The 14816-nt window shown below is 38.3% G+C and overlaps 1 protein-coding gene across 1 annotated transcript in view; it reads left to right on the top strand.

The window, feature by feature from the left end:
- The window catches only part of LOC115223673 (electroneutral sodium bicarbonate exchanger 1-like), a 125395-nt gene extending 113033 nt beyond the window's left edge, over window positions 1–12362 (top strand). Inside the window, exons 17-19 of the mRNA XM_036512625.1 lie at window positions 1858–1930; window positions 4276–4344; window positions 12342–12362. Of these exons, the coding sequence (XP_036368518.1) occupies window positions 1858–1930; window positions 4276–4344; window positions 12342–12362 (163 nt within the window). The remainder of the gene's footprint in view (window positions 1–1857; window positions 1931–4275; window positions 4345–12341) is intronic.
- Window positions 12363–14816: the final 2454 nt, after the last annotated feature.

Below are 14816 nucleotides of genomic sequence, written 5' to 3'. Positions count from 1 at the left end.
GTAGAAGAAGGTGCAAGACAGTTTTGAAGGTGATACCATCTTTTACACTAATTTTCTACCACAGTAGAATTTAAATACAAAAGCAATACCACAGTAGTATTTTAAAACAGTAACAGCAACATCAGTAGCCATAGCATAACAATAATAGCCATAGCAAGAACAATGACATGTCAATGAATTGTTCTATGAATCACCAGCAGTGGCAAATCATGTATTACCACTGTCACTTCGTCTATAGCAACAAAATGTAGCCACACAAACGAAACAAACACCTCCTCAATAAAAAGTAATAATGACAGTAACAATGATAACACAAGAAATATTTCCTTTGCCAAGATCGTTTTCAACTTTATCTCACTGGGCAAAAAACATGAATATTTAAAAGAAGTAGAGGCACATCAACAGACTAGAACAGAAAAAAAAGCTATGCTCAATATATCACAACACCTTTTAGACCAAACAGAAATGAAAACAATTCTATATGGATACCTATCAATAAAAAGCATATACTTCTGAACAAGCTAATCTCTGTTTAAGAAAGATTTGGTCAGACATTTATTTTAAGGGACATGCCCATAAATCAGAAACATCCAAGTTATTTTACACATGGAAGCCCTTGTCCAGAAGCACTCTATTTCCCCACAAAGAGCTGAAAATTTTACACTGACACTGATTTACCTAGGATGGAGAGTGATCTCAGACATACCACTAAGAACCAGACTGCTAGTGGATGGTGAAATATCTGGTTTTGGAAGACCTTAGCATTCTGCTTGAGATAAATATTCCAAAAGGAAAATTACGTTGGGGTGGAGTTGGAGATTTTGATTCAGGTGAAACTTCTGATACACTCAGCCAAATCCCTGACCTAATAGGTATTGTAAGATGGTGACAACTGAAGGTGATAGGGGAGGGTAGAAGACCTCAATACTACAACTGGAAACACTAATCACCTTAAGTCTTTCTGCTATAACAGCTGAAAGAAAGCTTCCACTAGTGCGAACACACCAACAGCAGTAGCAGTGACAACACTGGAAGCAACACATTCAGCAACAACAACACCAAGAGTGAATGCAACAGCAATATACACAACAGAAGATACATTGCCACCAAGGGTTATAAGACTACAGACAAGAGTAAACACTAAAAAAATATACTAAGAACGGGACAAAAACCAAGCAAGACCTGTACTTCCTTGACACACACCACACAGTCATCGTGATGAGGAGCCTACAGTGAGTCAAGCATTTCTGAACCACAAACTTTAATACCCATTTTTAGTGGGTATAAAGGGTACAAATCTCCAAGTCAATCAAGATTTAGAGGTGGAGTGGCTGTGTTGGTTGAAAAGAGTCTGAATCTCATGACATGGACTATCTTCATTAACCTAGAAGGTAAAGTCGTGGTCCTGCACATGAACAGCAAGCAGTAAAGCGGGGTGTCTTCAAACTAATAGTCCCAGTGATGGTGGGGCAACTAAATTTCTTCAGGCATCTGGAGGGTTTCCTTAGAACATCCACTCTTTAGTATTTTAGTGTTAGTAGGCAACTGGAATGCCACCTGGGATGCGCATTTGTCAGAGCAAAGATGTGTGCTTTAAAACAGAAAGGACAAAGCTGTTTGGTGGACCCAAGTAGTGTACATGCAATGTGGAAATAAATCCTCAAGTCAGTCTTTTTTTGTTAGTTTCTGTTATTTTATTGTTTTTGTGCTTTTATGTAATCTCATTATATTGTCCTTGGCTGTCATCAACCTTTATTGCAAACCTTTAGTGGTTAATAAAGAACACATTTATTATTATTATTATTATTATTATTGTTATTATTATTATTATCATCATTATTATTATTATCCAAAAAGGGAACAAAGAGTAACAGCAATTTGTGTTGGCATCTTAAGTGGTCTGTCTGTCCTGCTCACATCAATTCTCAAGGTTTGTTATTTGTTTTTATTTTACAAGTTCCATTGTTTGACATAGTATATTCTTCATTATCATTGTTCAGTTAGGATAATCAACAGATTTAAGACTAGTGAATTTCCAAATTTACATTCCTATGCTGTGAGAGGAATGTATCAGTAATTAAAGTTTTCAAAAAAACTTTTGAAGATAACCAATTCACTCTTGAAATACAAATTTGTTAAATGAGAAGTTTTAATATTTTTTACATTTATTTATTTATTTTTAAGTGTTCGGCAAACTCCAAAATACATATTTTCTTCACCATTCAAATGGTCTCCTTGTTCCTAAGATATTTAAGAAGAAAAATATTCCATGGTTGGTTTGAGGGATATCTGACTGCCATCTCTTGCAGGTTCAATGATCATATAGAGACTCACTAGTTAGCTTATGAAACTCATGATGGTCTGCATCAATAGTTTGTTAAAAAAGAAAGAGGGAGATATATGTTAGTGTACTGTGAACAAAATGTTTCCCATGAATGGCTGTTTGTCAGAAACATTAAAAGAACTGTTTAAGTATCTCTTTTCATAAGTTTGTAGTTTAATTGAGAATTGGATATTTAAAACCTTTTTAAGGAAAACCATTTTGACTTTTTGTTAATTTTATTTCTATATGCAAGTGGTTAGAAGATGGCAAAATTGGTAGTTATCAGGCAAAATATTATGTAATCAAAATATTTGATTACCTCTCTTTTAATTCTAAGTTTAAATCCCAAGTAAATCCACTTCTCTTTTATCATCCTTTTGAGTTAGTTAACATAGGAACCATTCACTAAAGAATAAGTAAGAATCAAGGGTTAAATTTTATATCTAACCAACACATATTTAGGTTCTCTGTGAGAGAGATGCCAGTCAGGCAGTGCTGGCATCTGCCACGTTCAGACGGTGCTTTTTATGTGTCACCGGCACAGGTGTCTTAACTACAATTTCCATTTGATTTTTATTTTGATGTTGACGTACTTGACTCAATTGGTCTCCTCAAGAACAGCGGGTCACTCTACGGTCCAAGGTTAGCACAGCGGCCATCCTGCGAGCCATGAACTCACTTCATTTGTCGGGTCTTCACAGTCACAGCATATCTCAGGGGTCTCAGTCTTCATCATTTCCTCTGAGAGGCCATACGTGCCACCAGCACAGGTATCACAACTACAATATCCATATGATTTTTATTTTGATGTTGATGAACTTGACACAATAGGTCTCCTCAAGCGCAGCAGGCCGTCCTGCAAGGCATGAACTCACTTCATTTGTCGGGTCTTCGAAGTCACAGCATATCTTCAGAGGTCTTAGTCTTTTGTCATAACCTCTGTGAGGCTCAGCGTATGATGGTCATGCTTGACCACTTCATCCCATGTCTTCCTGGGTCTACCTCTACCCTGGATTCCTTCAGCAGTTTGGGAATGGCACTTCTTCACACAAAATTACCAGTTATTGTAAAATTCACAAAGATATGCCAACACGATTTTGTAAAACATCAGTTGATACCATAAATCTTATTTATAGATCAATGCAGCAGCATGACGACCAATGACTGTCAGCTGTGCTTACATTGCTTTAGAGAAATATAATCACAACACGTGCATAACTAAAACATACACATACACAGATAATTATTATTTCTTTTCATTTTTATTATTATTAAGGTTGCAAGCTGGCAGAGTCATTAGTATGCCAGATGAAATACTTTGCAGGATTTCATCTGTCTTAGAGTTTTGATTTCAAATTCTGTCAAGGTCAACTTTACCTTCCATCCTTTCAGGGTCAATGAAATAAGTACTAGTTGTGCACTGGGATTGATGTAATCAACTAGCTCCAACCCACCAAAATTTCAAGCTTATGGTAGAAAGGATTATATATTATATGCAATAATTTGAACCCAATATATTTTCTTTTTATGTTACCCTGTGAATAAATTAGAATATAGTGTTTTATTTTGATGTATCAAAAATAGGTCAAACTAGATATTTTATGAGATAAGCCTTTGAGAAATATCAACTAAATGTCCTTCATATCACAACAGGTGTTGGCATGGCTGTATGGTTGAGAAGTTTACTCCATCTTACATGGATTAAAAAAGCACAAACCATTTTATACAAGTCCAAATTCCTGGGCATGACTGTGGGACATGGTACTAAAGTACAAGCACTAATAGACACACAGCACTACAGAAGTATAAGCACTAATACACTTTCACACACACTCACTCAGTCTCTCTCTCTTTCTCTCTCTCTCTCTCTCTCAAGAAATTATGGGTGTAATGTCTAGAATTGCATGAGATACACTAAATGTAAATAAATCATAATTTTATCTCTTTTAAAGATTATTCCTATGCCAGTATTATATGGTGTATTCTTGTATATGGGTGTAGTAGCTCTCTCTGGTATGCAAGTAAGTATTTTATAGTATTTTTTTTTCATTTTTTTTCCCCAATGATTTTTATATTAGCATGTTCTTTCTAGTTAAATTTTATTTTTTGCATATATAGCAAGAATGACTGCATGTATTTTCATTTCTTGTATTAGCATTTTATCTGCTGTGAAAGATCTAAAAGAAATATGAGCCTTTTCATCGATTTTGGTTTGCAAAGAGTAATATGCTGATATATAAGTGACTTCAATAATCCCTCACACACTGTCTGTGTGTGTGTGTATATACATGTGTGTATATAAGAGAGGGTACCCAAAAGTAACCAGAAACATTCTTTATGGGACAAGCCCTTCACAGTTCAGACTTCTGCCACTAGAAGCCACTGGACATCACTGGGTGTTGAGGCAGTTACTCAACAACTCAAATGTGGATGTAATATACTTTGCTTTTGATAAAGTGAATCATAGTATGATATGCCACAAACTACATGATCTCAGCATAACTGGAAAACTTGGAGAGTGGTTACATGAATTTCTGAAAGATAGAAGTCAGGTAGTAGTGGCCAATGGAACCACCTCAATGAAAACACTAATAGTGAGTAGTGTTCCAGTGGGCACTGTCTTGGGACCACTGCTTTTCATAGCGGCCCTCTCAGATATGCCTTCTACTGCTCAGATGGAAACCCTTGCAAGCTACGCAGACAATGCAAAAGTCTTGCAGAAAATACAGTACCCCAGCAATGTTGCATACCTGCAGCAGGAGTTGGACTCAGTTTACAGATGGGCTGAAGTCAACTGGTTCGTTCATTTGTCTGTGTTCCAACGGGGTGGTAAAGACACTTTTGAACTGGTCATTCAGTATCTCATTGATCTTAGTTGGACTGTCTGTGAGGGAGCCATCCTTTTGGAAGAGTGGCCCTATCTTGCAGTGTACTGAGGCTGTTTCTTTCATGTAATGAAAGGCCTTTGGGTTTGACTTAATGTATAGACATGTATATGGAATCCTTTGTGTATGTGCATGTGTGCAGGTATGTGCATATATAGCTGTGTATGTGAGTATGTGTGTATAAGGACGTGTTTTACTCTTATCGCTTATATATTTTTTAATACTTCTTTACACTTTCTGTATTGTTGCCCTTAACCCTGTTTTTTCTTGTGCTTGTGTGTATATAGACGTGTGTATGAACCTTTTTGGTGTGCGTGTGTGTGGGATTGTATATATATATATATTTGGTGAATGGCATGGGTGAGAATGTGTATGTTTCAAGTGAGGGTGGATGAGTGTATACTTATAGGCACATGTACATGGGTGTGCGGGCGTGCATGTGTAGGTATGGACATGCGCGCTTACGCGAATACTATGTACAATTTTACCCCCTTACTTTTACTCCCTCCCCTCACTTAGCGGTCATTCAAATAGCTCTTTTGTCTTAATAACAGTCAATAAAAGAGTAATTTTCCCTTTGTTTTAACGGTCATTTACATAGAATTTTTTCTGATGGCCGGATAACTGAAGATGGTGGCATGGATTTCCACCCCAACATCCGAAACTCGGAGCTTTATCATGGCTACCAAATAATTGTCACATATTACATTTACAGATAAATTCCTCTATTTACATAATATCGAGGTCTCTTTCATTCTTTTGTTGTCTTATCATTTCTATCAATATATATAATATATATATATATATATATATATTATATATATATATATATACTAGCAGTATCGCCCGGCGTTGCTCGGGTTTGTAAGGGAAATAACTATATAAGCCAAAAAATGCATTAAAATGGAAAAAATATGATGGTAAATTTTTTAAATAATCGTTGACTCATCGTAGACATTTTTAGAGAGTTACTTCCCTTATATAATAGCGAAAAAATGCATTAAAATGGAAAAAAAACGATGGTAAATTTTTTTTTAAATCGTAGACTCATGTAGACGCTTTCTTAGCCATTTCTGTTTTGGTGTCTTCAAGCCATGAAGTCTTTGTTCTAAAAGAACGCTGGTCTCCTTGACAATGCATTACGACGTTGATTTCCTTAAACTCCCTTCCCCACAGCTTCACGAGGGAGGGAAGAAGGGGAGAAGCAAACACAGGTGCAGGTGTGAGCGTGGACGCCAACTCCGCCGCCATCGACACACGAAAAATTATGCATTAAAATGGAATAAAAAATGATGTTAAATTATTTTTAAAATCGTAGACTCATCGTAGACGCGCGCTAATACTCAGACAGGCTCGATATGAATCACGACTATAAGCTACCGGAATTTGGTTAAACTGCACCGCAAAATGTGGGAGTAGTTAGGAATCTAAATCGAAGGGGACAGACACTCACACAACTACAGTTTTATATATATATAGATATACATAGCGCAGTAGTGGTGAGATGTGACAGCAAAGAAAAACATACATTCACTCTCTGCATGCAATTAGACTCGGAAAGTTCGTGAGGAACCCATTGACCCAATTTGCTGACTTTTCCGATAGCACACAGGTCTCAATGAATGGTTGAATGACCAAATCCAAGCTTCTCTGCTAGTTCCTCAACAGTTACGATGAGATTTTGTTCCACCAGGGTTTTCAGGATGTCCTTGTCGAGTTCTACAGATCTTTCAGGATGAGGCTCGTCTTCTAGGCTGTTCCAATATAGCTTTGAAAAAAATAGCTGTTAAAATCGAAATGCACTCTTCAAAACTTGCACTATGAATAAGGACAAGATAAAATTACTACCTGCTTTTATAGCAAGTTAATATAAGTAGTTTATCCCATTCCCCTCTGACTTTTAGTTCAAGCTGTTGAAAAAACCGCATTATTATATATATATAACATACATACATACATACATATATATACACACTCTCTCTCTCACACACATGCACACATTTATATTCTGTTATTCTTTTATATGTTTCAGCCTTGAGGATCATGTGTGTGTGTGTGTGTCTATCTGTCTGTCTGTCTGTATGTATATATTTATATGTATGTGTGTGAACAATAATATTTTCAACAGATGTGTTGCAAATGTATCTGATTGTTCTGAAGCTTCAATACTGTGTGTGTGTGTGTGTGTGTATGTATGTATGCATATGTATGTATGTATATGTATGTATGTATATGTGTATGTATGTGTGTATGTATGTGTGTGTGTGTGTATGTGTATGTATGTATGTATGTATGTATGAGTGTATGTTTACTTTATTACTAACACAAGCCACTACGGTTATTTATTGTAAAGTCTTCCTCAAATCACTATCTCTGGCTATTTACTCTCTTCCAAGAACATTTTCACTCACACTTATGTGTTAGCTTCCCATACATTTTACTCATGTATCTATCAGCGTGATAGAGAGAAACAAATATTACATCTAGTTTCACTTTATTCGTTGCCCACTGTGTGTGTGCGTTTGCGTGTGGTGTAAACCAGACTAAGAAAAGCATTTGACACACACACCAGAATGTGAGTTTTCTGTAAATTTTGCTTAATTGCAGTTTAAATTTTAAAAACTGGACCTGGCATGACGCGATGCATTGTACTCTTAAAAATGCTAGGTAAATTGTAATTGAAGAAATCCTATATTGTAGATTTGTATAACTCTCAAAGGGAGGCAGATAAAATCTGCCTTTTATAATAAGAGATATATATATCATCATCATCATCATCATCATTTAGCGTCCGTTTTCCATGCTAGCATGGGTTGGACGGTTCTACTGGGGTCTGTGAAGACAGAAGGCTTCATCAGGCCCAGTCAAATCTGGCAGTGTTTCTACGGCTGGATGCCCTTCCTAACGCCAACCACTCCGTGAGTGTAGTGGGTGCTTTTTACGTGCCACCCGCACTGGTGCCAGACAGAGCTGGCAAACGGCCATGAACGGATGGTGCTTTTTATGTGCCACCGGCACGAGGGCCAGGCGAGGCTGGCAACGGACACGAAACGGGGCGGTGCTGGCAACGGTCGCGAAACGGAAAGTTCTCTTACATGCCACCGGCACTGGTAACACATCTGCAATTTCCATTGATCGATTTCCATTGATCGATTTCGATTCTGATCCTCACTTGCCTCAATGGGTCTTCACAAGCAGAGTTTCGACATGCCACCGGCACTGGTAGCACATCCGCAATTTCCATTGATCGATTTCGATTCTGATCCTCACTTGCCTCAACACGTCTTCACAAGTAGAGTTTTGTGTCCCAAGAAGGGAAGGTATGCATACGTAGGCTGGCTCCATCCCATGTAGAAGGCCACGGGTTGTGGACTCACTTGTCCTGCCGGGTCTTCTCGCGCACAGCACACTTCCAGAGGTCTCGGTCTCTAGTCATTTCCTCAGTGAGACCTAAAGTTTGAAGGTCGTGCTTCACCACCTCGTCCCAGGTTTTCCTGGGTCTGCCTCTTCCACAGGTTCCCTCAACCGCTAGGGTGTGGCACTTTTTCACACAACTATCTTCATCCATTCTCGCCACATGACCATACCAGCGCAAACGTCTCTCTTGCACACCACAACTGATGCTTCTTAGGTCCAGCTTTTCTCTCAAGGTACTTACACTCTGCCGAGTGTGAGTACCGGCATTACACATCCATCGGAGCATACTGGCTTCATTTCTAGCGAGCTTACGCATATCCTCAGCAGTCACGGCCCATGTTTCACTGCCATGTAGCATGGCTGTTCGTACACACGCATCATACAGTCTGCCTTTCACTCTGTGCGAGAGGCCTTTTGTCACCAGCAGAGGTAAGAGCTCTCTGAACTTTGCCCAAGCTATTCTTACTCTAGCAGTTACACTTTCAGCACACCCGCCCCCGCTGCTGACTTGGTCACCTAGGTAACGGAAACTATCAACTATTTCTAGTTTTTCTCCCTGGAAAGTGACGGAAGTTGGTCTCAGAGCATTTTCAGTGTTTATTGTTCCTGAGCATCTGCCACATACAAAAAACATCTTCCTAGTTAGCCTTCCTTTGACATTGCTGCATCTCTTATGTGTCCATAGCTTACACTTGGTGCATCTTATAGAGTTTCTACCTACACCTTTTCTACAGATCGAGCAGGGCCATCTACCTGAAGGTGTTTGTGATTTGTCTACCTTCCTACTGATTACGACTTTGGTTTTAGCTAGATTGACTCTGAGGCCCTTCGATTCTAATCCTTGTTTCCACACCTGAAACTTCTCCTCCAGTTCTGATAGCGACTCAGCAATTAGAGCAAGGTCATCAGCATAGAGGAGCTCCCAAGGGCATCCTGTCTTGAATTCCTCCGTTATTGCCTGGAGGACTATGATAAATAGGAGGGGGCTGAGTACTGAGCCTTGGTGGACCCCTACCTCTACCCGGAATTCTTCACTGTACTCATTTCCAACCCTCACCCTACTAGCGGCGTCCCTATACATGGCCCGCACAGCTCGCACTAACCATTCATCTATCCCTAGTTTTCTCATTGCCCACCAGATAAGGGATCGGGGGACCCTGTTGAAGGCTTTCTCCATGTCAACAAAAGCCAGGTACAGGGGCTTATCTTTGGCTAGGTATTTCTCCTGCAGCTGCCTTACCAGGAATATAGCATCAGTAGTACTTTTCCCTGGCACAAACCCAAACTGCATCTCATCTAAACTAACTCTCTCTCTAATTAGTTGGGCTATGACCCTCTCCGTAACCTTCATCACCTGGTCCAACAGCTTGATACCTCTGTAGTTATTTGTATCTAGGGCATCACCTTTACCTTTGTAGCAGTTGACTATTATACTGCTACACCAGTCATTGGGTATGACCCCTTTGTGTATCACCTGATTAACTATATGGGTGACTAGGCTATAGCCGACACTACCAGACATTTTGAGCATCTCTGCAGTGATTCCTGATGGGCCTGGGGCTTTCCCTGTCTTCATGCTTCTAATTGCCTTAGCTACCACAGAACTATCAACTCGGATAGCTGGTCCCTCTGTTGGGTCAACATTCGGCAGACTCTCTTTATCCCATTCATTTTCTTCATTCAGCAACCTTTCATAGTGGCATCTCCAAACCTCTCTCTTTGCATCCTCATTTAGCGCAAGTGAACCATCTTCCATGCGAACACACTTCTCTCCTACCACATCACGATTCTCTCTCACACACTGTCTTGCAACACGAAACACCTCCAGTCTTTGGTCCTCACGGCGCAGAACATTGGCAAATTTTTTCTTATCTGCTTCCCCTCTCGCTAAATAAACCTGTCTCCTAGCTTCTCTTTTGGCAGTCTGATACAATTCCCTGCTACCCCCATTTTTCCAGACCTTCCAAGCCTGTCTCTTTTCTCTAATAGCCCTGTCTACAATATTGTTCCACCACCACGTTATTCTAGGTCGAGAGGGGACTTTGCACCAGCCACAGATCTGGTCAGTGGCTCTCAGCAGGTTGTCCCTTAGAAACGTCCAGCTGTCTTCTACCCCCTGTGATGCTCTATCCCCTTCTACTTCGTCAGGGGCTTCAAGTAATATGTCCCTAAATCTCTGTCCATTTGCAGGATCTTTAAGCTTCCAGATCCTTCTTCTCCATATTTGTCATCTTCTGGTTGTCCTCCTAGTCCTGATCCTAAAGTCACTAACTACCAGTCTATGTTGTGGGGTACCAAGAGAGTTAGAGGTTGTGAATCCAACCAACTAAGGTATAATATCTATCCAATATACTGCTGGTAGAATACTACATGGTAATTACACTACTGAATTTAATAAATAGACGAGGGTAAAAAGTAGTTTTACCCTTAATTTATACAGCAATAAGAACATGGATGGGATCAAGAAGTGGTATTCATTAACTTTTAGACATTAATATAACATTAAAAGTAATTAACTGAATAGACAAATAAATATTTTAAAGGACTGAATGACTGATTGATTCATTAATTGACTCAACACTATTACACTGAGTCTTGCCTTTGAGGCATTTTGTAAGATAAAATATATTTTAAACATAATTTTAGCGATAAATAACAACTTAGTAATATGTAGGTATGTATAAAAGAGGATTTATAAGGATATATATTGAGCTGGTTCATTAATTTAGTAACAACACTGTTGCATGGAGAATCACAATTAATGCATTTTATTGGAGAATACTTTTTAAGCACAATTTTAGCAATAATAACAACTTAGTGAAACAATTTATGCGGTCACTTTTGGTCTTTCGTTCCTTATTTGAATTTGGTCTGAGTGACCTACAACATATGATTTTAACCCTATATCACCTGTATGGTTAAGTAAATATACAAATGATTCCCCTAATTAGACAGATACATACATTATTATATACTGTTTTTTTTTTTTAATAAATTTGTAATAACTTATCTTTCATATGCAGTCTATTAAAACAATACCCTCTTAGTAATATTACTGTAACCTAAAATACTAATATATATATAGATACCTTAATCTTATCTACCAAATACTTCAGTTCACTGAAGAGATGGAAGTAAAGTGGGGTACCATGACCTCTTGGCTGAAACACCTGTAAGATACTATTCTACTTCCTATGCTTTACATTATATATTTTAATAATTACTGGTATTTTTATAGTTCTATATATTATACTAGCACTATGACCCGGCAACGCCAGGTCATAGTGCATGCATATACGGCTGTGTGCATGCGCACATGAATGCGAGTACTGTCCAAATCTCTGACCAATCACATACAGCTAGCTGGCATTCAATTGGCGTATAGGGTTTCAGGCATTTTGATTGAGTTTTGGATAGAAAATTCACAAAAAAGTCACTTCTATTGATTTTTTAATGGCTTTGCAGGGTGACTGGGGAAATGTAAAGATGTGCACGACCACCCTTGGACGGTTTTGAATGACCATAGAAAGTGCGAGCCCTCTAACTGAAAAATTGTGGATTTATATAAAGGACACTCACACACACACACACACACACAGACATTTTGCTGTTTATATATAGAGAGATATGTAAAGCATAATATGTTATAGGTCAATGTATATTGTTATAATGGTTTTTAAAAAATAAATAAATCGACATAATATAATCTCTAAAAGTTGATGACTAGCACCTCCTGATCCCCTCCATTTTCTTATTGCTGTATATACATATACATATATATGTATACACATACATATATGTATGTATATATGTATATACATATATATATGTATGTATGCATTCTTTCCTTCTGTGGCTGATCTCAGAGCGGATCTCAGAATTAAACAGCCGAAATCTGCGATGAGGGATCAGTTTCTGACTGAAGAATGAAGGCTTTGAATGACCCGTTTGTCTTTTTGTTCGTCCCTTCGTGTATTTCACGTTATTTATTTATGTAAAGGTTTATTATATATTTCGCAGCGTACGTGCATAATAACTTCTTTATGTTTATCATATCAAAACCCCTGCACGATGTCTTTAAACTATTTTCTTTCCTTCGCCATTGCTTCGTTGCCAAATTGTTTTGGCGCCTTTTTCTCCCAGCCTCTCTGATTCCTTCTCTCCCTCTCTCTCTTGGTCACTGCTTCTGTCCTCGCCTTCCACCCTCCTTGGTCCCCTCTCTCTCTTACCCCCTTCTCTCTCTTACCCTCTTGCGACTTGCTGCCTCAGCCATTCTGTTTCCATCGGCCGCTTGTTCAACATGTGTCTTATCACCAAAAAGGTAATTATTTTTCCACGCTTGCTGATATTGTTTTTGTGTCTCTCTTTATGTCTCAAAGCCGTAGGGCGCCTGTGTCATCCATGTTTTTAACCGTTACTGTCTCCAAAAAAGATTTTTCGTTTCTTGTTCGTCTCTGTTGCGTTGCATTCTTTCCTTCTGTGGCTGGCTGATTCAGAGCGGATCTCAGAATTAAACAGCCGAAATCTGCAATGAGGGATCAGTTTCTGACTGAAGAATGAAGGCTTTGAATAACCCGTTTGTCTTTTTGTTCGTCCCTTCGTGTATTTCACGTTATTTATTTATGTAAAGGTTTATTATGTATATATATCTCTTATTATAAAAGGCAGATTTTATCTGCCTCCCTTTGTCACTTATAGAAATCTACAATATAGGATTTCTTCAATTACAATTTACCTAGCATTTTTAAGAGTAGAATGCATCGGGTCATGCCAGGTCCAGTTTTTAAAATTTAAACTCCAATTAAGCAAAATTTACAGAAAACTCACATTCTGGTGTGTATGTCAAATGCTTTTCTTAGTCTGGTTTACAGCACACACAAACGCACACACACAGTGTGCAACGAATAAAATGAAACTAATTCACTGTGTGTGTGTTGACAGGTTGACAATAGAATGCGATGGCGATGTAATATTTGTTCTGTCTATCACGCTGATAGATACATGAGTAAAATGTATGGCAAGCTAAGAGATAAGAGTGAGTGAAAATGTTCTTGGAAGAGAAAATAGCGAGAGTGATTTGAGGAAGACTTTACATTAATAACCGTAGTGGCTTGTATATATATATACATACATAAGACAGTAAGGTGTGATTTGAGGGAGATTTGGCTGCTATTTCTACCATGTCTAGCTGCCATGTAGGGGTCTCCCTCATAGGCTCATACATACATATATACATAGATAAGACAGTAAGGTGTGATTTGGGGGAAATTTGGCTGCTATTTCTACCAGGTCTAGCTACCATGTAGAGGTCCGCCTCATTGGCTCATATATATATACATACATAAGACAGTAAGGTGTGATTTCAGGGAGATTTGGCTGCTGTTTCTACCAGGTCTGTTAGGCCTTCTCATGTAAACTCAAGCTTTCTCATGCCTTCAAACATAAGACCAAAGCAGAGAATGTATTCTTTTATTCTTCTGCTTTTTCCAGCCATTGGTCTATGGCCATGCTGGGGCAATGCCTTGAAGAATTGTAGTTTAATGAATCAACTCCAGTTTTATTTTTGTAAGCATTGTACTTATTCTATCTGTTTCCTTTGTCAAACCACTAGGTGACAGGGATGTAAACAAACCAACATTCGTTGTCAAGCAGTGGTGGAGGACAATCACAAGCACAGACACGCACACACACACACACACACACACACACATACATGCATACACATATACACACATACATACAGACATACATATATATATATATGTGTATATATATATTGCAGCATGGAAGGTGTTTGTAAGCCATTTAAGAAACACACAAAAACCGTTAGATTCACTTCAACATTTAAATTTAATTTGCCAAAATATTTTCCTCACTTTGAGACCGCGACCTGTTCACTGACAAAAATATCGTGCTAACAGGTCGCGGTCTCAAAGCGACGAAAATATTTCGACAAATTAAATTTAAATGTTGAAGTGAATCTAACGGTTTTTGTGTGTTTCTTAAATGGCTTATAAACACCTTCAACGCTGCAACTGTTTTCGTTCCATTACACGATCTCAGATCAAGTCACTTGCTATGCAAGTACATCTCTGTAACTATATATATATTTATATATATAATATATATATATATGTATATTGGTAAAAACAGTAAGATAACAAAAGAAAGAAAGAGACCTCAATATTATG

Source organism: Octopus sinensis, linkage group LG23 (genome assembly GCF_006345805.1).
Source record: "Octopus sinensis linkage group LG23, ASM634580v1, whole genome shotgun sequence".
NCBI lineage: Eukaryota > Metazoa > Mollusca > Cephalopoda > Octopoda > Octopodidae > Octopus > Octopus sinensis.
This window is presented reverse-complemented; position numbering and strand designations above follow the sequence as displayed.